This window comes from Drosophila simulans, chromosome 3R (genome assembly GCF_016746395.2).
Source record: "Drosophila simulans strain w501 chromosome 3R, Prin_Dsim_3.1, whole genome shotgun sequence".
In the NCBI taxonomy this organism is placed as follows: domain Eukaryota; kingdom Metazoa; phylum Arthropoda; class Insecta; order Diptera; family Drosophilidae; genus Drosophila; species Drosophila simulans.
The window spans coordinates 21,281,837-21,303,060 of record NC_052523.2 but is presented as its reverse complement, the minus strand read 5'-3'; the positions used below and the strand labels follow the sequence as shown (position 1 = coordinate 21,303,060).

Genomic DNA, 21,224 nt, shown 5'->3' with positions numbered 1-21,224 from the left:
GGTGTTAGAAAAGGGCGATCGGCAGAAAGGTAAAAAGGCACACACGAATTCTCCCGTCTCTGCCATGTGAATCCGTGGGTTTGGGCTCGGGTTCGGGCTCGCTTGTGTGTCCGAGTGCTCATCCCATCCCCTGCATTGTTTCACGGCAGTGGTATCAAGTTGTATGTGGTCCAAGTCCAAACGGAGCGCAGTCGAACGAAGTGGACGGGTTTCCATACTCCATGCGGCCTGCTGATCATCGGCATGGCCAGTAATGGGTGCCAGATCCAACAGCCTGTACAGGCAGGCAGGCAGGCAGGCTATTTAGGCGAATGCGTTCCATCATTAGCATCGGACAGCTGCTAAATGATAGACGGAATTAGTATAAACACATTTAATTATATGGCTGGTGTTGTCAGGTGTTTTACACCTTATTAGATCGTGTTAGCCTTTGATCTAACTAACTGATATGGAACAGCGGATGCGGATCCCTGCCAATCGTCTGTCCGAGTCGCAGACAATGAACAATTTGTGTTCATTAATTACAAAAAACTTATTACAATCGATCAGTGAAGTTAATATTAGAAGGACATACGAAAAAGTTAGCAAATTGACTACTTTTTAAGTGCTCTTAAATGATGCATAACTATAAGTATTCCCTATACAATGTATAGTCCAAAACGTAATTGGTTCGCACGAAGGAACCATTCGAAACAAATTCTTTTCAAAAGTGAAAATATATTGGCGTAGGCGGCAGAAAATAACTCCACTTTTTCGTAGAAGTGGCTTGGCGCATCTGTTGGGTTCGCCAGCCGCAGAAATTCGTGACCTGAAGAGGCAAAAAGGGGCGTGACCCAGATTTGAAATACCCATGTTCTGCAGCATCCTTTGGTTTCTTCTTAGACAGATTCTGGGACTCATAACTTCAAGAGTCAAACGGTCATCGCCAAATGTTCACGACTACTGTTCGAATGTTCTTTCAAAGGTCGGTCGGTCTTTCAATAATTGTCCGTTTTTCTTTTGGAGCCCTTCATTATTTGTTTAAATATACTTTTAGTGCATTCTTTATGTAATGTAGTTGCGATAAATAATAGCCGTATAAAAATGAAAGAAGTAGTTACATTATAAAAGTAAAACGCATTTATTTTTCTTAAATCGTTCGGTATCTCTTAATCTAAGCCTCGGTGTCCTTATTTATTATGCCCGGATCGTTAGAAAAGATGAGCCTCTTCTGCGAGGTATTCATATAAGGTCGGTTAATCCATTCCGTGTCAGCTGCCTTGATGTTCTCCAAAGTGCCGAGCTTAATTTGGTACAGCTTCAGTGAGAATCTGGGCCCCACTTCGCTGAGCTCCAACTCCTTGTTCACATATTTGTACTGATGATGTCTGAATATAATCGAGTCATTGTGGTTAAGGAAAGACATAACTCTTTGAGAGTTCTCCTTGGGCACCGGGAACAAGTGTTTGAGTATCTTAACAGTTCTCAGGCCAATGGGCGTTTTAAAGTTATTAAAAATTAAGTGTGGCTTCTGCTCGCTCATGTGTCCGATGTCGGGTATATCATGTCGCATAACCACATCGGATATGTTGAAGAAGGCAGTTGGCCCGTACGGAAGATGACAGACCACAAGGCTGTCCGGGATGCCACGATGCTCATGGATAATTAGGAAATCGGTTACATTATTGGCACGACAGGCGTGCATTAGTGTAGTCAGCTGGTAGTTTCCTCTGTTCATCTGCTGCGCATTTGGAATAATCAGCCGCAGTTCCTTCATGAACATTTTCAATCTCGACGAGGGGTTGTGCGAGGTGGTCAGCATTATTTTCGGATCCTCGCATCCGGCATAGTGATACTCATCATTGACGGTGCGGTCATCGACACCTGAAATACATAGATTCTTTTTTAATACAATTATATTTAATACACAAAGTTTGAGATTCAACGTTAGACAAGAATCTTTATTAATAACACCTTTTAAGATCTATGCAACGTTTTATAGTTAAAGAAGGATCCTTTTCAATAAAGCCGGTTTTATCTTCTCAAATCTCAGGACACACATTTATAATTGCACTAAAATCAACATTTAATATGTGCTGTTGCTGTCTGCCGTCCAAACACGCATGGGAAATTACTATTTACTAATTGTAATTGTTAGTTCTTAACTACCGATAAAATCTCGACTTGCTATTTGAGAAACACGAATGCTAGCTTTGTACGCTCTTGGGATTTTAGTTTTCAAACGAAAACATCTGTATTGCTGGTTCATCTAACAGCATAATTGTACTAACTTGAAACTATTAAAACATTATTTAATAGATGGTATATTTATATTACCCTCATCAGCGTATTTCAGCGACTTGTAGGCGGTGAGACTTTTCTTCACATTTTTGGAGCCAATCGCCTTGTTTTCATTTATGCTTTTCACAACGGTCTCCTGGATTTTTTGTTTGGACTTGAGGCGCTCAGTGAGCGCTTTATTATACAGGTATTCCCTTCGCTGTCTGGCCTGTTTTCGCAGCATTTTTATTTGTTATTATATTTTTTGGTTGCACGTGTGCTGTTGAAAATAAATGAAAACAATACCCACACCACTCGATGACATCCGATAGCTTATCGATAGCTGCTGATGAAACGAGTGGAAAAGAAACACTGTGGATAAATCTTTAACATATGTTTATGTTCAAATCTAAATATTAATACAAGTAATATTTACTTGCAGGCTCTAAGAATGTTGATTTATTATTTATTCGCCTAGATATAAAATACTTATCAGTGACACTCTTGAGATTTTAAAAAGACCAGGACCTCGCCGCTATCTTGACTAACACAAATATTTACGACTGTAAAATGTGCTAGTTGTTTAGTGTTTTTGCGCATTTTTTAAACAAAAATGCATTTATCATGGGTTTCACTGTAGCCAAATCGCAGGACCAAGCAATATCCATTGCTTTGATTGGTTAAATAAGGAGTTGTGCACATATCTTGCTCGTTGCGGTGAAAAATTATGGCATCGTCGGTTGGCGGCCCAAAAAACATAAACAATTTGCGGCGAAAACATTGTTTACGCAAAACCTGAAAATGGTAAATAAAAGAATTGGTTTGCAAGAGTCTCAGAGTAATATTAAGTGTAAATACTAATTTTGGCACCATTTCAGCAACATCTTCACATGTGTTTGCTTTGCTTAATTGCATTAGCGATACTTTCATATTTCGTCCATCAGCGACCTTCCTGGGTAACCGAAAACAAGGGAAAGGTGCTCGGCTATAACGAATTGTAAGTGGAGATCAGAATATATATCACATATATCTACAGATGCTTCCAGAGATATAAAAGAAACCATATATTTTATTAGTCAAGAATGTAAAACTTTTGCTTTCACCTCGGGTTTTATGACCTCTTTTTTTTCGGCCATTCCGGTTGTTATAGTTTCCCTGTTGCCAAACAAAAGCCCATTATGGAAAAGCAAATACACAAGGCGTGTTTGCATTTAAACAGATGATTCACTTAAACTTTCCAAGTAAACAAAAATAATACTAACTTGCAGGCAGACTGGGAAACCGCCGCTTTACATCGTGGTGGTATGCTGCGGTCAGAGAGTCCAGGAGACTCTGGTTATGATCAAGTCGGCCATTCTGTTCAACTACGACGAGGAGTACCTCAAGTTTGTGATCTTCACGGAGGACGGGAAGGGTGATGAGTTCAGAGAAAAGCTGACCGACTGGCGCGATATCAAGCCATTTACATTTGACTTTGAGATTTTGCCACTGAAGTTTCCCAGTGGCAATGAAGTCGAGTGGAGGAATCTATTTAAGCCATGTGCAGCTCAACGTCTCTTTTTGCCGGTAAGTTAATTATTTCATACATACATATAATTCAAAGAGTAACAAACCCTTATTTTTCTAGTCTTTGCTGACGCATGTGGACTCATTGCTGTATGTGGACACGGATATATTGTTCTTGTCGCCCATCTCGGATATCTGGCGATTCTTTAAGAAGTTCAATGAGACGCAAATGTCAGCACTGACGCCCGAGCACGAGAACGAAAACATTGGCTGGTACAATCGATTTGCACGACATCCATTCTATGGTCGACTGGGCGTTAATTCCGGCGTTATGCTAATGAATCTCACACGGATGAGGGAAATGAAATGGGAGCAACAAATCGTGTCTATTCATAAGGAGTACAAGCTACGCATTATTTGGGGGGATCAAGACATTATCAACATACTATTTTACTATCATCCTGATAAGCTGTACATCATGCCATGCGAATACAACTACCGTCCAGATCACTGCATGTACATGAGCATTTGCAATATGTCTCACGCCGGCGTTAAGGTAATCCACGGAAATCGTGGTTATTTCCACTCAGACAGGCAGCCACTCTTTAAGAGCATCTACGAGGCTATGGAGAATTACCAACTGGGCTCCAATGCCAACACCGAATTCCTAATGCCCTTGCATGCAGCACTCAGTATACCATCCGTCAAGAACTCAAGCTGTGGAAAAATATCAAGTGAAGTCTTAAAAGTGGCGAACGCAGTCATAAGTAAAAGGTACAGGGAAGTCTAGCAGTAGAGTAATTGTAATATAATACACTAGGTTATTATTAGAAAGTGTAGCAGTAGCATTTATATCCGAGTATACATTAGTCATAGTTTTTATAGAACTAAAAGATTTTTTATATACGCAATAAAAATGTATATATGAAAACTGTGCATCAGCTGATCCAGATTGATATCTCAATAGTTTAAATGAAACAATTAATTTTATTTTCGATGGATTGGTGTAGTAACAAAGACACTTTGCATTAAAACGGACTTAGCTAGGCAATAAATAAGGTCGTGTATTTGCACACAACATTGACTATGAACACAGGCAGGTATTTTCTAAATTAGACTTAATCCACGGTATGAATTTGCTCACTCTGGAGTAAACACCCGGATATCCTTCGCGGCCGCAACCGACGCCCCAGGACACAATGCCGACGATGAAATACTTAACGCCATTGGATAGCAACAGCGGTCCTCCACTGTCGCCCTGGCATGAGTCCATGGAAGGCCTACCCGCACACAACATGGATGAGGTAATTCGAGTACTTTTGTATCTTTGATTTCGGCATTCCGTGATGGACATAATGGGCACCTGCAATGTTCGTAGTTGGTCACAATCTACTTAAGGGCACAACTAGCATAACTCACCTTAACTTGATTAACTATGGATGGTAGTTCTCCTCCCTCGGACGTCCGTCCCCAGCCGACAACTGTTCCAATGCGACCTAAATCGAATCAATGATTAATATTGCACATTTATATTGCCAGAAATGCTAGAAATATTTACCTGCGGGGTCGTAATTGTAGCGCGGTAGGCAGACAGGCTTTATAATTTTAGAAAACGATATAGGCTTGCGAAGTCGCAACAGGGCAATGTCGTTGTTGTATGTATCGGGGTCAAAGCTCTTGTGCTTTATCACGGCCGTAACCGCACGTTGGATGGCCTGGGACTCCGAGGTGATCTCTTGATCGTGGTCGCCGAATATGACTCTGATTTTGGACTTTCGCAGTTTCTTCACGCAGTGAGCGGCCGATAGAACGTAATCCTTCGTCAGCAAGGATCCTCCGCAATGGAACTTGCCGTCGTACACGATGCGTGCCATCCAAGGATATTGATTGACACCCGTTGGCTTTCCCCCCACAATCCGGATTTCTTCGTTCGAGAAGCCACAATCTGCACGAGTGAAATTTATCACATTAATTTGAATATCGGCAACAAACAACACATGCACATACCACAGTCACAGTTTTTTAGGCTGGAATTTTCGGTATACTCGACCTCGTCTTCGGTATCCGAAAGTCCAAAGGCATTCGAAACTCCCGAACTTATGCGAAAAATTGTGTCAAATAGAAATTTACTGGTTCGTTTATTGTGGCCCGTGTGAATTGTGTTAATAGCGTCCGACTCGTTGAAACCTTTTGAATATTCCAAGCTCAACACACTGGAATAGTTCGCCGTCAACATCCAAAATAAGATTATATACTTTGGGCTCATGTTCACGAATGAGATATCATTGTTACAAATGGGGATATGCTTGTGTTTATGAGAAACTTGATCACATCGAAAAACGTAACGAATTCAAAACATTCTTATATACAACAAAACATTTGCACAACTAAAACGCAATGCTTAACACAACATTAACAAGGTTTCTGTAAATACGGCCTAAGAATAAATAAGAGGCTGTAACGAATTAATGTAACATAAAATATGTACTAAATCTGATGGTAATGTAGCGTATGAATCGCTTAGCGCTAATACAAAATGTGAGAGTTAGTCGCAGTGTGGCCACGTACCACTTTCTACCTGTTGGTCACTTTCATGGTCAAGATGCATCAGCTGTTCCACCAGTTTTTTCCACTTTCAGTTTATAAAAATTGACGAAAAAATGTAGCATACAAAATGTATTTTTGAAATTTTAAAACACGCTTATTTTTTGAATTTTTTGGCGTTGGAAAGGCTTCTTGAATGGAATAATGCAATAATTAATAATAATAATAATTAAAAGACGTTTGTTGTTTTATAACAGTAACATTTAAAAATCATATTTATTCTCAACTATGCAGATTTTTCGTTCTCCAGTCGAACAAATCATCCACACTGCAATCTTCTTCGCTTGAACTCGATTCCGGATCGATTTCCATCTTGGGGTCTACTCTTCGCTTTTTACCAAGAAGCAATTTTTTCTGATCGTTTATTTTGATGAATCTCTTCCAGTTGTCGATCTGCTCGTCGATCTCCTTGATGTGTCGCTTGAGATTGATGTCCTCCTGCTCGTCGGCCACAATTACACTGGATTCCGTGTCCGCCCGCTTGATCTCCTGCTGGAATCGCTGCCATTCCTCGTCCTGAAGGCGAGCGGCCTCAGATTTATTAGTCTTATCCTCGTCGAAGAACTTTTCGGGCAGTTTCTCGGCAGTAGTTTCATTCACAGGCTTGCTGCTCGCATTTTCCTGAGCAGTTTTCTCTTGAACGATGAGAGGATGCTTTTCCTGGCTGCTCTGTGGAGTTTTATCTGCCAGTGTGCTGGCGGTTTTGGCAGGAGCTGGAGTCTTGGCGGACGGAGCTGTAGGGTCCTTGGGTGCAGTGGTGGTGACGGGTTTCTCCACCTTATTCTGCTTCGCCTGATCCACATTCAGTTTGTGCTGCTTGGAGTTGATGTGCACCTTCCAGACGTTGGGTTTGATAGGAATCCTGCAAATAATGCAGGTCAATATGCCCGAGGAGTCATACGTATAATTAAGTTCAGTTAAGGAAACCAACTGGCTGAATATTTATTCGAAATTAAAAGTTACACCAGAAAACAATATGTTTTAGTAAACACCGGCTAAAAAGTGTAAATAACAATACAATTTTAGTGTATTTTTTGCTTTTGTAAAGGATATTTTGCCAATGGTGAATCCACAGTGACTGCTGGCTTTTTCGAAACGCTGAGTTTCTTTTGAAGGCGTTTAATATTCCCATTATTCATGTTGATTTTCAATATTCTTAGGTTTTTCTGCGGCGTCTGTCAATCATTGGAATTTAACTAGAGATGAGCGCACATGCGATTGTTTTTAAATTGGCACAGAACAAACGGAATGGAGCATTATATTGTCTTGATATGCTATGTTGATATAACGAACAGGAAGTTAATGAAAAAAAATTGTTTAAGTGTACTTTAAATTATTTTTGAATAAAGAAAAACGAGGTAAATACAAATTTAAAAGCAATCAAAGTTACGTTGCCCTGGTCTTGTTATCGATTGCACTATCGATAGCGTCTCTAAAAACGAGTTGGCAGTCTACCCGGCAATTTTTTTAGACTACGTGTCTAAGCGAAGAATGTGTCGTTGCATTTCAGATCGGTTATAATTTTCGAGTTACTGGCTGGAATTGGGACATGAATCGGACGCCGAAGATGCTGAACAGCAAGGTGGCTGGCTATAGCAGCCTGATCACCTTCGCCATCCTGCTAATCGCCTGGCTGGCCGGATTTTCCTCTCGCCTCTTCGCCGTCATCCGTTTCGAGTCGATTATCCATGAGTTCGATCCGTGGTTCAACTACCGTGCCACCGCCTATATGGTGCAGAATGGTTGGTACAACTTCCTCAACTGGTTCGACGAGCGGGCCTGGTATCCGCTCGGCAGGATTGTGGGCGGTACCGTCTATCCAGGCCTGATGATTACGTCCGGAGGAATCCATTGGCTGCTGCACGTACTCAACATACCGGTTCACATTCGCGATATCTGCGTGTTCCTGGCGCCAATCTTCAGCGGTCTGACCTCCATCTCCACCTACCTGCTGACCAAGGAGCTGTGGTCCGCGGGCGCCGGCCTCTTCGCCGCCAGCTTCATCGCCATCGTGCCTGGCTACATCAGTAGGTCGGTGGCTGGATCGTACGATAACGAGGGCATTGCCATATTCGCCCTGCAGTTCACCTACTTCCTGTGGGTGCGCTCCGTGAAAACTGGATCCGTGTTCTGGTCCGCCGCAGCCGCTTTGTCCTACTTCTACATGGTGTCCGCCTGGGGAGGCTACGTGTTCATCATCAACCTGATACCCCTGCACGTCTTCGTGCTGCTCATTATGGGCAGGTACTCGCCACGTCTGCTGACCAGCTACAGCACCTTCTACATCCTGGGACTGCTGTTCTCCATGCAGATCCCCTTCGTGGGATTCCAGCCGATACGCACCAGTGAACACATGGCTGCGCTGGGAGTGTTTGTGCTCCTGATGGCCGTTGCCACCTTGCGCCATCTGCAGTCCGTGCTGTCGCGCAACGAGTTCCGGAAGTTGTTCATCGTCGGCGGATTGCTGGTGGGCGTTGGCGTCTTTGTGGCCGTCGTGGTGCTCACCATGCTGGGCGTTGTGGCTCCGTGGAGTGGACGCTTCTACTCGCTGTGGGATACTGGCTACGCTAAGATCCACATTCCCATCATTGCATCCGTGTCGGAGCATCAGCCCACCACTTGGTTCTCGTTCTTCTTCGATCTGCACATCCTGGTGTGCGCCTTCCCAGTGGGAGTGTGGTACTGCATCAAGCAGATCAACGACGAGCGCGTTTTCGTGGTGCTGTACGCTATCAGTGCGGTTTACTTCGCTGGTGTGATGGTGCGTTTGATGCTGACCCTTACGCCAGTGGTGTGCATGCTGGCCGGAGTGGCCTTTTCGGGACTGTTGGATGTGTTCCTGCAAGAGGATTCGTCGAAGCGAATGGGCACAGCCATAAGCACAGCCACCGAAGTGGATGAAGCTGAGGATTCCATTGAGAAGAAGACTCTGTACGACAAGGTGAGTTACTATCAACAAACATCCATTGGATTTGGTTTTAAAAACCTCGTATTTGCAGGCTGGCAAGCTGAAGCATCGTACTAAGCATGATGCCCAGCAGGATACTGGCGTCAGCTCCAACCTAAAGAGTATTGTTATTTTGGCCGTTCTAATGCTGTTGATGATGTTCGCTGTCCACTGCACGTGGGTGACCAGCAATGCCTACTCCAGTCCCTCCATTGTCTTGGCTTTCCACAACAGTCAAGATGGGTAAGCACCAAGTAGCATCATGTCTTCTTTAAACCTATCTAACCCTTTCTCCGCTAGATCCCGCAACATTTTAGACGATTTCAGGGAGGCTTACTACTGGCTTTCGCAGAACACTGCCGATGATGCCCGCGTTATGTCTTGGTGGGATTACGGATACCAGATAGCGGGAATGGCAAACAGAACGACGCTAGTGGATAATAATACATGGAACAATAGTCACATAGCGCTGGTTGGCAAGGCAATGTCTTCAACCGAGGAGAAATCCTACGAAATTATGACATCTCTTGACGTGGACTACGTTCTGGTGATCTTTGGCGGTGTGATCGGCTATTCCGGTGATGACATCAACAAGTTCCTGTGGATGGTCCGAATTGCCGAGGGCGAGCATCCCAAGGACATTAAGGAAAGCGATTACTTTACCGACCGCGGTGAATTCAGGGTAGATGCCGAAGGTGCTCCGGCCCTGCTCAACTGCCTTATGTACAAATTAAGCTACTACAGATTCGGGGAATTGAAGTTGGACTACAGGTAAGCGAAAACATTTTTCAGGTAGCGATGCATACTCATTGCCTATTTCAGAGGCCCATCTGGATATGATCGCACACGTAACGCCGTCATTGGGAATAAGGACTTCGATCTTACCTACCTGGAGGAGGCCTACACCACAGAACACTGGCTTGTTCGCATCTATAGGGTTAAGAAGCCGCACGAGTTCAACAGACCATCTTTGAAGACCAAGGAGAGAACGATTCCTCCAGCCAACTTCATCTCGAGAAAGGTAGTGTACTCTGCAGCTCTCAATGAACTCGATTAACAATCTGATTCTTTGCAGAACTCGAAGCGTCGCAAAGGCTACATACGAAACCGACCGGTTGTTGTTAAGGGAAAACGAACCTTGAAATAAACCCAAATAAATAATTGTATTGATCTTTCACCAATATATATAACATGGTTAAAACACTTTACACATAGCACATGGTTTGGTGAAAGTGTGTCCACCGCATCCTCATGTTGAGGGCTTTAATCGCCGCCTCAAAATCAACTTTCACATATTTCCCGACTCGTGCGACACAATTTTATCGAGTTGCTGCTTTTATGAAATTTCCGGTTCCTTCGATTTAAATCTGTTCGCGGCTCCACCATTCATTGTCTTAAGCTAGCAATTCAATAAAGCAGAGTGTACATTTTTAAACCTTAATATCTATCATAGTTATTCATTTTTATTTGAACAGTAGCGAACTACAGTGCGGCTAGTTATCATTACGGCGACGTCGCTGGATTTTTCGTTCCAGGTCCCTGGACTTTTGCTTCTTGGCGGGAACGAATACGTCGGGCTCGTCGAGTTCATTTTGGTTAGAAGACTTGGGCTGAACCATGTTGGTATCGAAGTTGAACTCATCGTTGGAGTTGGCCAGTTGTCTGCGAAACACGGCGGCGCTGTTGGTGATCCGTGCTTTGGGATGCGAAGGAGGCAGCCACGAAACAGTCTGTGTGGTGGAGTTATAGAAGTAAAACGCCTTGCAGCCCTTATCGTAGATATCCTTCCAGCCCGCCTCCAGTGGATACTTCCGCAGCAATCTCTTGTAGCGCTTGAGATACCTATGGCCGGGCTGCGAGAGCGGCGAGCTATTGAACTTGTTCACGCAGTACAGCGAGCACTTGTGGTATATGTTGTATTTGTTGGGACACAGCTTATAGCCATGGTAGGACTCGTTCACGCCGATCCGCTCCTTGATGCGGTGCGACCAGAACTTCTCCTCCACGCTCCTGCGCTTGGGCTCCGGCGATATGTCCTCCTTGTACGGATAAGGGCCGCTCTTGTCATCGTCGTCGTAGTTCTCGGCTATAATCTCTTCTATAGCTTCTGAAACTGGTGCTGCTCCTGTGGAAAGATGAAGTTGGTTATCCTCTTTTTAGATTCTATACGTATGCTGATCTTTATATTTACCCGATTGTTTGGTCACAAGTCCGCGCTTCTTCAGGCGCTGTAATAGTGCAGCTGGCAGGCTCATTTTGCTTTTATTCTATTGTTTGTTTAAATAAATACGGTGCGGAAATAATATCAATATAAAATAATATGACCATTGGAGTACATGCATAAAATACCACACTTTCAGGAAACTTGTTTATTTTCAAAGTGAATTATTTAAACGAAAAGTACTGAGATTAGATTATAACAACATATATTAATGTGAAATATAAAAAATAAAATGTTTATTACTATTTTTTAAACAAAATTATTTAAAATAAGGAATAAATTTTAATGGTGTGGTATTTTGTGCCCCTGGTACTTACGGTCATATTATTTTCAGCTGCTCGAATAATATTTCAGGTCAGCTCAATTTGACTGAATATTATTAAATAAAACAACAATATGGCCGATAACGCGGAACCACTGACATTGTCTAGAGGTAAGCATGCATGCCAACCATTCCCAGTTGGGGGAAACTCACACCCAATGCTCCAACTTTCAGATGTCAAAAGATCGATAGAGCTGCTGGAAAAGCTGCAAGCGAGTGGCGACTTCCCCACGACAAAACTGGCCGCCCTGCAGAAGGTGCTCAACTCGGACTTCATGACCTCCGTGCGGGAGGTGTACGAGCACGTCTACGAGACGGTGGACATCCAGGGCTCCCACGACGTGAGGGCATCCGCCACTGCCAAGGCCACTGTGGCAGCCTTCGCAGCCAGCGAGGGACACGCTCATCCCAGAGTCGTCGAGCTGCCCAAAACGGAGGAGGGTAAGACAGGCCCCAATGAGCTAAGAATCGAGGGGATTCCCCTATATCATAGAAACATTACCATAATCGTAATAGACCGAGAATATATGTTTCTATTATACATCTTATATGGAATGCTCTACCAATCTCTGATTTCTATTTTTTAGGCTTGGGCTTCAATGTAATGGGAGGCAAGGAGCAAAACTCGCCCATCTATATATCCCGTATAATACCTGGAGGCGTGGCTGACAGGCATGGAGGTCTGAAAAGGGGAGATCAACTTCTGTCTGTGAATGGTGTGGTAAGTCAATAATTCATTTATGCACCTCAACTCCATAAGTATATGCAAAATTTCAATATTTCAGTCTGTTGAAGGAGAAAACCACGAGAAGGCCGTGGAGCTATTGAAGCAAGCTGTCGGATCTGTAAAGCTGGTGGTGCGCTACACACCAAAGGTTCTCGAGGAAATGGAAATGCGATTTGATAAGCAACGCAACACACGTCGTCGCCAATAAGGCAAATCGGCAAAAACTTGTGCCATAGTAGTTTTTGCCATTAGACCATGCTGATATGCACGTATGCGTGAATCAAGCCCTTACGAATAATATAATTTACCACAAATACCATTTAAATATTATTTATTACAAAGAAACTCTGGAAAATTACTCTTTAATCGTAAAAAGTGAGTGTTATATATTTGTAACTAATTACCGCGTTGGTTTTTTGTTCCAATAAATGTAATTAAAATTGTCAGACAATGCGAATCTTTTCTTTATAAGTTTCAGTCCAAAAAAGCGGCCCATTTCAAAAGCAACTTTTTAACTTTTAGTACGACTGCCGTAGAAAATATAAAAATACAGTTTTATTGCTTTTCTTTACAACGTATTACTTTTCGCAATTCAGGAGAAGGATCTGTTCTTCAGCTTTTTAAGGAAATCCTTGGCCTGCTTATCACCTAGTCTGTATTCCAAGGCACGCAGTGATTCGGAATCTGAAAGCACAAATTATGTATTAGTTTCCTGTTTTAATCTGCTGAAAGTATGATTAGGTACCTGTATACTCTGGTCTGGATAGATTCATCATTATTTGCTCGCCCGGTGGTGTCGCTTCCAGGTCTGCGAAGGATATATAGCTCTCTGCTATATACTGGCTCGACATGCCAAATAAGTCTTTATCTTTGATGCTAAACACAATAAGACTATTCTTTTCACTTCGCTGGTTGTCACTCAAGTTTCTGTCGAAGGATGGTATAAATATATGGATTTATAAATTAAAAATTAACTACTTACATACGAAACTCCTGATCGTAAAGCGGAAAACAACTTTTATTGTGGACGTTGGTCTTCACAGTGGGTACGTCGTTGAATCGACTCGTGGGCATGAAACTGGCTTTAACAAATGAGTCCACCGAACCATTTGAATCCATTGGCAGCAGATTGCGAGCATTTAAGATATTTAACTATAAAATATATATAATTCATTAAATGAATTTCAAGTTATAAATGATGATTGAAGTCCTACCAATAAACCGGAATCAGTTAACTGAGCCGTGACGGTAAGTTGTCCATATGGAGATGACTCTTGGCTCTTTTGGTTTTCTAGACGCTCCAAGTAATACTGATGAATAAGATCCGCTGTCTCCAGGGAATAAAGCCTTAGTCGACTTTGAATTGAAGACAATATTTTTATGTCCGAAGTTTGAAGGTTGCCCATTTTAAAGCAGTCCATCATTGTCTGAAGAGTATTGTTCAAATTTTGGAAGAAAGCTGGTGGTCGACGTTTCTAAAAAGATAATCAAGTTCTTTTTATATTGTTTCATACTTGAGAAGTCAGAACTTACGTCAAGATTTGATTGAATTAGGTCATACATGATAATAGATAACTCAGACCAAATGCCATCCAGTATCCTCTGGAAGTTAATCTCATTGAGAGTATCGTAGAGCGTGGCCAATGAGGATTCCAGGTACATCATCAACTGATCCATAGAGTTGGAGTCCTTGGCGAGCACCTCAGCACCTTCGGCCAAGTATCGCCTAATTGGCGGTGCCATTTTCCTAGCCACAATCTCTATGAGCTCAACAATCTGATTGCGTTCGGTGTCCAATGCATTTTCAATGACAGTTTTTATGGTGCTTGCGCATCTTTCAGCCTCTAAGTTAGTTCGATACTCCCCCAATCTCTTGATGATGTCATCAATGCTAAGTTCCTGAAATATAATATATGCTTTTAATAAATTTGTTTGATTTATGTAAATAAAACTTCTACCTTTATGAATGAAGGTAAGCTCTGGCGGATATAATCCATGTTGTTTATCGCTATGCACCACTCCTCCGACAAAACTATAACATAAATTAATTAATTGCAATTGATTGATTGCCAATACAAATACAATACAAATTGATGGCCAATAGAACTTACTGAAATTTTTATTGTTATCATCAGCAATAAAAATGTTCTCGACTCTGCGGGACATCTGTTGGGCATAAAATATGCAGCAGCGACAAAGGTCCTATAAAAATATAGTTATTAGTAAAGAAAACAACTATAACTATAATATTCAATCTCACATTGACAATTTTGGCTACGAAGATGTAGGAACCCTCGACCTCTGGCCAGTCAAGTTGTTGCCAAAATATCTTGATTTGGTAGAATATGGAAAGTGTGTCCACAGCCGAGGAGCTGTATTTCACTGTTTCATCGACCGCTTTCAGCTGATCCAAATCAATTGCTTTCTGGATGCGACTCAATGCCTTGATTATTGATATATCCAGCCAGTGGGTAACTCCCCTCTCGAACCACGGGTAAAAGTTGGCCAGTTCCAGGGGCTCGGAGCAAAGAGATTCTCCTATGGGTGGAATAAACAATTACTGATTTGCTATTAGCAAGTACTTAAGTACTTTACCTAATTGGACGTAACGCTTGAGTATTAAATAGACTTCAAACAAAGTCGTGCCCATATTTACATTCTCAAGGTTGGGCAAATATTCGAATTGATCATCTGGCACATCCAATCTCTTAATATTATTGCACACTTCTATTATAATCGATTTACAGATTTCAGCAAGTTTTGAGTCATAAAATAAATAAAGTACAGCGGAATAGTTAAGCTGAATTTTGCTAAAAATGAACAAGGTAAATAATAAATAATTGATTCATCAATGCACAATTGTGAAACTTACTGGTAAAAGATTTTATCGAAGTATTCCATTGCACGTTGCAGGTCAGACCGCACCATTTGTATCAGTTTAATGACGTACTGCAGCTTTTCGTCATCGGTTTCGGTGTTCTTAGATTGCCTGCTGCCCTCCACTATGTGCTCCAGCCATTCCCTTGTCCCCGTGTTGATTGCATCCTCAATGGCAGTGTCAATATTGCACGTTTCACCAGTGTCGTTTGTGTGTAGCCAACCATACACCGATTTGGGGAATATGTCCACATTCTCCGGCACTTCCAGCTCCTTAATCTTCTTTAGAATATCCAGAACTTCGTTTAGAGCTCTAATTATGTTTTTATCACTGGTGTTTTTGGATCTTAGTTTCCTTAGCACTGCGAAGCACGAGGGAAGCAGCCGTCTCACGCCATCCCAGAATGTTTTCACATCCTCGGAATCGTTCTGCATGTAGGTGATCACTGGCACCACCACGTCCAGAATTGAATTAAAGAGTGTGAAATTGAGTTTGTGCGTCTCATGGATGGTGCTGTAGGCGTGCCACTGGCTTAGCGCACAGTCGAATGGAGTTAACCCACTCTGGGCAGCATGCTGGGATCGAATGAGTTCGGCATTGGGACTGAACTTGCCACTCCACCAGTAGTTGGCCACCTGCGATGTTTCCAGCTCGTACATCAGGAGCAGTTTCAGCAGGTTCTTGTGCTCCTGCACGGCGACACTTTTATTCTTCTCCGCACTCAAGGCCAGATTAACCAGAAGTGATCCTCGACTGCGTCCCTTGCTTCCCTTTTCCAGGTTATACCAAACGGTGAGGCCGGAAACGGGAATAGACTAAAGAATATGGGTGTTTTTAGTTCTACGATCTTTGATAATATTAGATATTTTCCTACTTTCAATGTGATTGCAGCTCTGCCAATCAATTCATTATCATGTTTTCCCGAGGAAGCTGTTACAGCTATTTCCTTCATCAGCTTGCTAAGTCCTTTGACACCCTTAACATCCAGGATTTTGTTGACTTTTTCCTTGACGGTTTCCGCAGCATCAAAGTCCCTGAAAAAGGTTATATGTATATTAATTGAGAACTATGCGTATAAATAGATATATGCGTTTCTAACATAAAAATGCGAAGTTATAAATAATATTCTACAACGTTCTTTACTAATCAAACGTATTTCAATTATGATGAGTTTTTAAGATGCCATACCTTTAAGTTAGTTAGATTCAGACCATAAACCATAAACCTATTGATCCGCGATAAGTGCATTTTAGAATTTTAGTTCAAGAAGAGTTATCAGCCAGATAACTTTGGTTTTATGAGTGCGTTATATGAGTTCAATATGCAAGCAAAGTCACACTTACCACACTTCAACGATAAGAACTTCGTCCCGAGCATTTTCAGTAATTGGCCTAGCAAGAAAATAAACATTAACAAATAGATTTCAGTGATTATACGAATGAACCAAGACTCACAGTGAAAAGTGCTCCTCCCATATGGGATTCAATGTGGCTGGCTTGACCGATGAGTTGTATCGATGGGAGCCATTCGATTCCAAGTACAGGGTAACAAACGGATCGGACAAGCCGTTTGAGTCCTTGGACATAAGGTTCTCGGCCTTTATAATCTCGACATTTAGTCTAACATTGGGCGGTTCTTTCAGACGCGCCGCCTCATAAATTTCCTCATGAGTGGCGTTCGGAATTTTGAATGCATCCTGCACAAATTCGACCAAGCTGTTTGTGCACTCTTCGTTGTTTTCACAGCCAATGTTGTTGAAAATTTCAAATAATATCTCTTCATACAGATCTGTGACCTGCAAAAGCAAAAGCAACAATTAGTTCAATCCCAAAGCACATGCGACATTTATAAATCACCTAATCAGTGGAGTATTTTAATTTCTTTGAGCAAAAATAGAAATAAGTCACTTCTCTAAAGGTCAAACAGCCTAAGTAAATATCGACAAATTCCAGAATACGGAAATATAAACAAATCTATGCAGGGAAATTGGAAAAACAGACCCAGCTGAGGTCATGTTTGCTTAGATACATTCTAAATAAGTATCTTCTGGATGCTTGCTACAATAAAATGTTTTATCTTTCCCATAAATTATCCAATAACATAAATATTGACTTAGCTCCAAATTCAAATCAATAATCTTCTCAGAATGTTCATATTTTATGTGATTTTTCGGATATCTTGTAGATACACTTTACATAATTCTCAATTATGATTTTTGCAAAAAACAAGTACATAGATATAGGTATTTAAGAACTAAAATACTCTGTGCACTTAACTCGAGTGACTCAACAATTATGCCAAATCAATGAACTTATACAATCGCTTTTGTTTACCGAGGCACTGATGAACCGATTCAGTTCATTATGGATGCCAGATACAGGGATATAGATATGGATGTAGCACCTGCCATCATCCAAACTTCGGGCTCTACTTACGGTCATCGAGTGGCAGACCGCCTTGGCGTGGGAATCGAGTAAATGCTTGTGGACACCACGGAAGTGTCGACTGGAAATGCTCCCATTCCGATTCAGTATGCTCATCCGTCGCTCGAATGGCTTGTTGAGCGACTGGGTGGAGGATGCCTTGCGCGGCAGTCTGATCTCGTCGCATCCGGTGCGCGTACTGGATCTGGTTAGGCTATTGGTTTTCGAACTTTGGTTAGACGGACTGTGGTTCTGGGAGCCGAACTTGCTCAGAACACGTGGTAGCGATAGGTAGCTCATGATCGAACCCAGCCACTAACCGATCACTCCACTTTTTCAATGTTTTTCTCTAGGTGCAAGCGAAATTGAAATTTTTGGCAAATACTCTCTGGCAAATATACAATTCGATATAGACGCACATATTATCGAGCACGATCGGATGCGCTGGTGGACAGATCGTGGACACCCACGGACTCAGGAGCACCGACTGGACACAACCGCTTCGGAGAAGAGTCTGTAGCTAAGTACAATAGCGTCCGGTGTGGGAAATCTTTGCGATATCCGAAATATCTTGACGTTGACCATGAGATAAAAAGTGTATGCGCTCAATTCGATTCAGATTGCTTGCTGTATTTGTGCAAACTCGTATGTAGACGACGATGGCCAAGTGTTTGTGAGCAATAATAAAGCAATCTTAAGAGAAAATGGTCTATTTTCGGATACAAAAAGGAAAAGCTCAAGGTGGTAATGAAAAATGTATTTTCTAAAGTACATTAAGCTTTCTCCCCCCATCCACCCTTCAATTGGCCGCTCTGGCGTTCTTCAATGTTTGCATGTTCTGTAGTGCTTGTTTATGCTGTCAGTATACATTATTCGGTTTGTTTATACAGTCCGACTATATAGGCAAGTTCTTTTGTTTATTGTGCAAGCGTTTCGTTTCGTTTCTATGGACACGACTTCATTTTCGGTTTCTGTTCAATTAAACTACACCTGCCCAGACGGCAAACATGCGAACAGCAAAATGTTGGCACAAGATAAAACATTGAATTAACTCGTAGGCTATCGTTACGCCGCGCTGCAAGCTGGAAAACTGACCTATGTCGAAACTTCCTCGGTAGTCGGGCCTAGGAATTATGACGTGAATGTGACCATATCCATATTCACCAATACCCACCATGGTGGATAGCTAGTTTGGGAGTCGACCTGCTAAAACCCAAAGTGAATGACGAGCTTTATCTTGATGTACTTTCACTCGAATCCTAAAAGCTACAGTGCACACTAACCCAACAAGTCAAAACGAGTTCGCAAAGCGGCGATTATCAATACTCTATCATTAATATACATATATATATATTAGGGCGGTTTAAACCATAAATCATCCTTAAACTGATTTTTACGAATTCACAAGTGCTCGTATGAATCACTTGTATAAATATGAAACTGGGGTAGCCAAAAAAACATCTTAACGTACGCCTTTGGGAGTATGTAAGATACTAAATCAAATCAATAATATAGTAATCTTATAATGAAACTATAGGCTACGTTTAGTTTAAGCTGGAGCTCTATTAGTTGCACCAGGTGGAATGCAGTTTGATTGTCTGATTCATTTTGACCTTTTAATGGCTTTGTCAACCTGATTCACAGCACTGATTTCTCAATTACAAAACTTACATTCATCACAGGCGCCGAGTCCAGAACGGAAGTGCTAATATCCTTGTCCGAGCTCGACGCCAGGGTACTCTCGGTGGCAAAGGTATCGATGCTGGTGCACTCCGGATCCTGGCTGAGTTGCAGGGTGCCATCGGGACTCTCGTCCGAATCTTCTTCCCCGCCGCTGCCATTTTCCTCCAAGGGAGCCAGTGAACTTTTGAGTACGCCCTCATCGATTTGCGACTTCTGCCGCAGTAGGGATCCAAACTTTTCGAAAAATCCATCATCTCCGTCTTGCAGTCTGCGGAAAAAGTCCAATTAGTAAATAATTCGAAAAAAAAGTCATTAAATATTATCTGCACTGGCTAGTCATCACTTAATGGGGATTCCATTTCAATTAGGGATACTCGTACTATGAGCAACCTTATGTAGATGTATTTGAATGCCCAGTGAAAAATACCCTAAAACTGAGTCATGTTTAAGTTGCGAGTGGGTGGTAAAATCGATCTGTGGCTTCGCCGACTCCCTTACATCACTTGCCATTCCTCACGCACACACGTTAATTCCACATGATAATCTTTAATTTATCTGATGACACAGTTCCAGTTCTCCAAGATGTTCATATTTGTCTAGAGAAACTGAAACACACATTTCGGCTCGTCTGGCGAACAAATGTTTGTCTATCTGTGAGTTTTCAAGTTTTCTACAGGTATGCGTGAGTCTGTATTTTATTCATCCAACTTACTGTTGTTCATGCTCCGTGGGTGGATTCATTTTGAGCTCCTGCAACTTGAAGAAGAAGCCCTTCCACATCTGCTCCTCGTCCATTGTGAAGTTGCGTTTTCAGCTTCAGAGGCACTGAATCGAAATCGGAATCGGAATCCAACAAGTGTCACCGGAGTGTAGAAACATACTAACGGCTTATTTGCACCGAAACCGAAACGAACAAACGATGTGATTCATTGCCAAAGCTGCTCTCCGACGTAGATTTTTCTCAGTGGTATTCACACGCTCTTCCCTACACTATCACACACATTATAATGAGCTATGGATGTTTGTAGCATCTAACGTTAGGCGAAAGTGGGGAAATGGGAAGGAACGGGATGATAAATACAGACAGACACCTGTTGCCATGGTGATCGGCCGTTTTTTCAAGCAACAGCGCTGCTTATGATTTTAAAAACTTATAGTTTGTAAAATTGTTGAATGAAACTTCATTAATATGTAACCAATGAATGGTTCTAATGGTGGTAAGCCTCACGCACACCTGTGTGTGTACATATGTATACTCTTGAAGGGCTAGGTGTTGGTATTCTTGTAACTACCTTTGCAGACTGGGGCTTCGATGGTCAAACTACGCACTTTAAGGCACATTTTCAGATGCCAAGCTAAATTATAAGCGTAATTATTTAAATACTTAAAAAACGTACCTTATTTTTTCAAATATCCTTAATTCCGAGCGCCGGAAGTAACTTTTTAGCATGATTAAGTCCTTTGCAAGGTCAGAATGCCAGATTGAATAAGGCTAAGAGGATTTTAAAATCCATCAGGCACTTCCTTAATGCCAATTCGAATTAACGTAAGCGTGTGTTTTTTCGCACACTTTAAAACGCTATTTATATATTGTAAAATAAACAAAGATTAGATTAGATTAGTTTTGTTTATTAATTTGGTATTTAATATATAC

At 41.9% G+C, this 21,224-nt stretch overlaps 8 protein-coding genes across 12 annotated transcripts; 3 read left to right on the top strand and 5 right to left on the bottom strand.

Annotated features, from left to right (window-relative positions):
• Positions 1-1,096: 1,096 nt before the first annotated feature.
• On the bottom strand, positions 1,097-2,607 carry LOC6729536 (U3 small nucleolar ribonucleoprotein protein IMP4). The gene is made up of 2 exons (XM_002104808.4): positions 2,317-2,607; positions 1,097-1,863 (listed from the first exon to the last, which is right to left on the bottom strand). Exons 1-2 carry the CDS (start codon positions 2,501-2,503, stop codon positions 1,154-1,156), a joined length of 897 nt encoding a protein of 298 aa, XP_002104844.1. The 5' UTR covers positions 2,504-2,607; the 3' UTR covers positions 1,097-1,153.
• Positions 2,608-2,737: 130 nt separating this feature from the next.
• LOC27209471 (glucoside xylosyltransferase 2) lies at positions 2,738-4,709 on the top strand. Its single transcript, XM_016184896.3, has 4 exons — positions 2,738-3,063; positions 3,138-3,256; positions 3,528-3,825; positions 3,887-4,709. The coding sequence occupies exons 1-4, from the start codon at positions 3,061-3,063 to the stop codon at positions 4,553-4,555; spliced, it is 1,089 nt and encodes a 362-aa protein (XP_016036208.1). The 5' UTR covers positions 2,738-3,060; the 3' UTR covers positions 4,556-4,709.
• A 23-nt stretch (positions 4,710-4,732) lies between these two features.
• On the bottom strand, positions 4,733-6,359 carry LOC6729534 (trypsin-1). Its single transcript, XM_016177505.3, has 4 exons — positions 5,773-6,359; positions 5,324-5,710; positions 5,185-5,261; positions 4,733-5,128 (listed from the first exon to the last, which is right to left on the bottom strand). The coding sequence occupies exons 1-4, from the start codon at positions 6,029-6,031 to the stop codon at positions 4,850-4,852; spliced, it is 1,002 nt and encodes a 333-aa protein (XP_016036207.1). The 5' UTR covers positions 6,032-6,359; the 3' UTR covers positions 4,733-4,849.
• Positions 6,360-6,552: 193 nt separating this feature from the next.
• On the bottom strand, positions 6,553-7,608 carry LOC6729533 (zinc finger protein 830). The gene is made up of 2 exons (XM_016177504.3): positions 7,423-7,608; positions 6,553-7,270 (listed from the first exon to the last, which is right to left on the bottom strand). Exons 1-2 carry the CDS (start codon positions 7,506-7,508, stop codon positions 6,592-6,594), a joined length of 765 nt encoding a protein of 254 aa, XP_016036206.1. The 5' UTR covers positions 7,509-7,608; the 3' UTR covers positions 6,553-6,591.
• A 205-nt stretch (positions 7,609-7,813) lies between these two features.
• LOC6729532 (dolichyl-diphosphooligosaccharide--protein glycosyltransferase subunit STT3B) lies at positions 7,814-10,757 on the top strand. The gene is made up of 5 exons (XM_016174738.3): positions 7,814-9,310; positions 9,369-9,559; positions 9,617-10,087; positions 10,139-10,337; positions 10,392-10,757. Exons 1-5 carry the CDS (start codon positions 7,919-7,921, stop codon positions 10,461-10,463), a joined length of 2,325 nt encoding a protein of 774 aa, XP_016036205.1. The 5' UTR covers positions 7,814-7,918; the 3' UTR covers positions 10,464-10,757.
• On the bottom strand, positions 10,740-11,668 carry LOC6729531. The gene is made up of 2 exons (XM_002104803.4): positions 11,508-11,668; positions 10,740-11,441 (listed from the first exon to the last, which is right to left on the bottom strand). The coding sequence occupies exons 1-2, from the start codon at positions 11,569-11,571 to the stop codon at positions 10,810-10,812; spliced, it is 696 nt and encodes a 231-aa protein (XP_002104839.1). The 5' UTR covers positions 11,572-11,668; the 3' UTR covers positions 10,740-10,809.
• Positions 11,669-11,812: 144 nt separating this feature from the next.
• Positions 11,813-13,037, top strand: LOC6729530 (protein lin-7 homolog C). The gene is made up of 4 exons (XM_002104802.4): positions 11,813-11,970; positions 12,034-12,300; positions 12,447-12,580; positions 12,645-13,037. The coding sequence occupies exons 1-4, from the start codon at positions 11,934-11,936 to the stop codon at positions 12,792-12,794; spliced, it is 588 nt and encodes a 195-aa protein (XP_002104838.2). The 5' UTR covers positions 11,813-11,933; the 3' UTR covers positions 12,795-13,037.
• An 84-nt stretch (positions 13,038-13,121) lies between these two features.
• Positions 13,122-21,206, bottom strand: LOC6729526 (protein unc-13 homolog 4B). 5 transcript variants are annotated; one of them, XM_016177501.3, is made up of 15 exons: positions 20,968-21,206; positions 19,559-19,838; positions 16,919-17,259; positions 16,808-16,855; positions 16,339-16,498; positions 15,459-16,279; positions 15,182-15,396; positions 14,847-15,124; positions 14,698-14,788; positions 14,545-14,618; positions 14,120-14,485; positions 13,801-14,061; positions 13,569-13,738; positions 13,332-13,513; positions 13,122-13,270 (listed from the first exon to the last, which is right to left on the bottom strand). In XM_016177501.3, exons 1-15 carry the CDS (start codon positions 21,018-21,020, stop codon positions 13,179-13,181), a joined length of 3,432 nt encoding a protein of 1,143 aa, XP_016036202.1. In that variant the 5' UTR covers positions 21,021-21,206; the 3' UTR covers positions 13,122-13,178. The 5 variants fall into 5 exon arrangements, with proteins under 5 accessions (XP_016036202.1, XP_016036204.1, XP_044779106.1 ...); XM_016177503.3 differs by lacking the exon at positions 20,968-21,206 and adding an exon at positions 20,283-20,860; XM_044923171.1 differs by lacking the exon at positions 20,968-21,206 and adding an exon at positions 19,900-19,925.
• Positions 21,207-21,224: the final 18 nt, after the last annotated feature.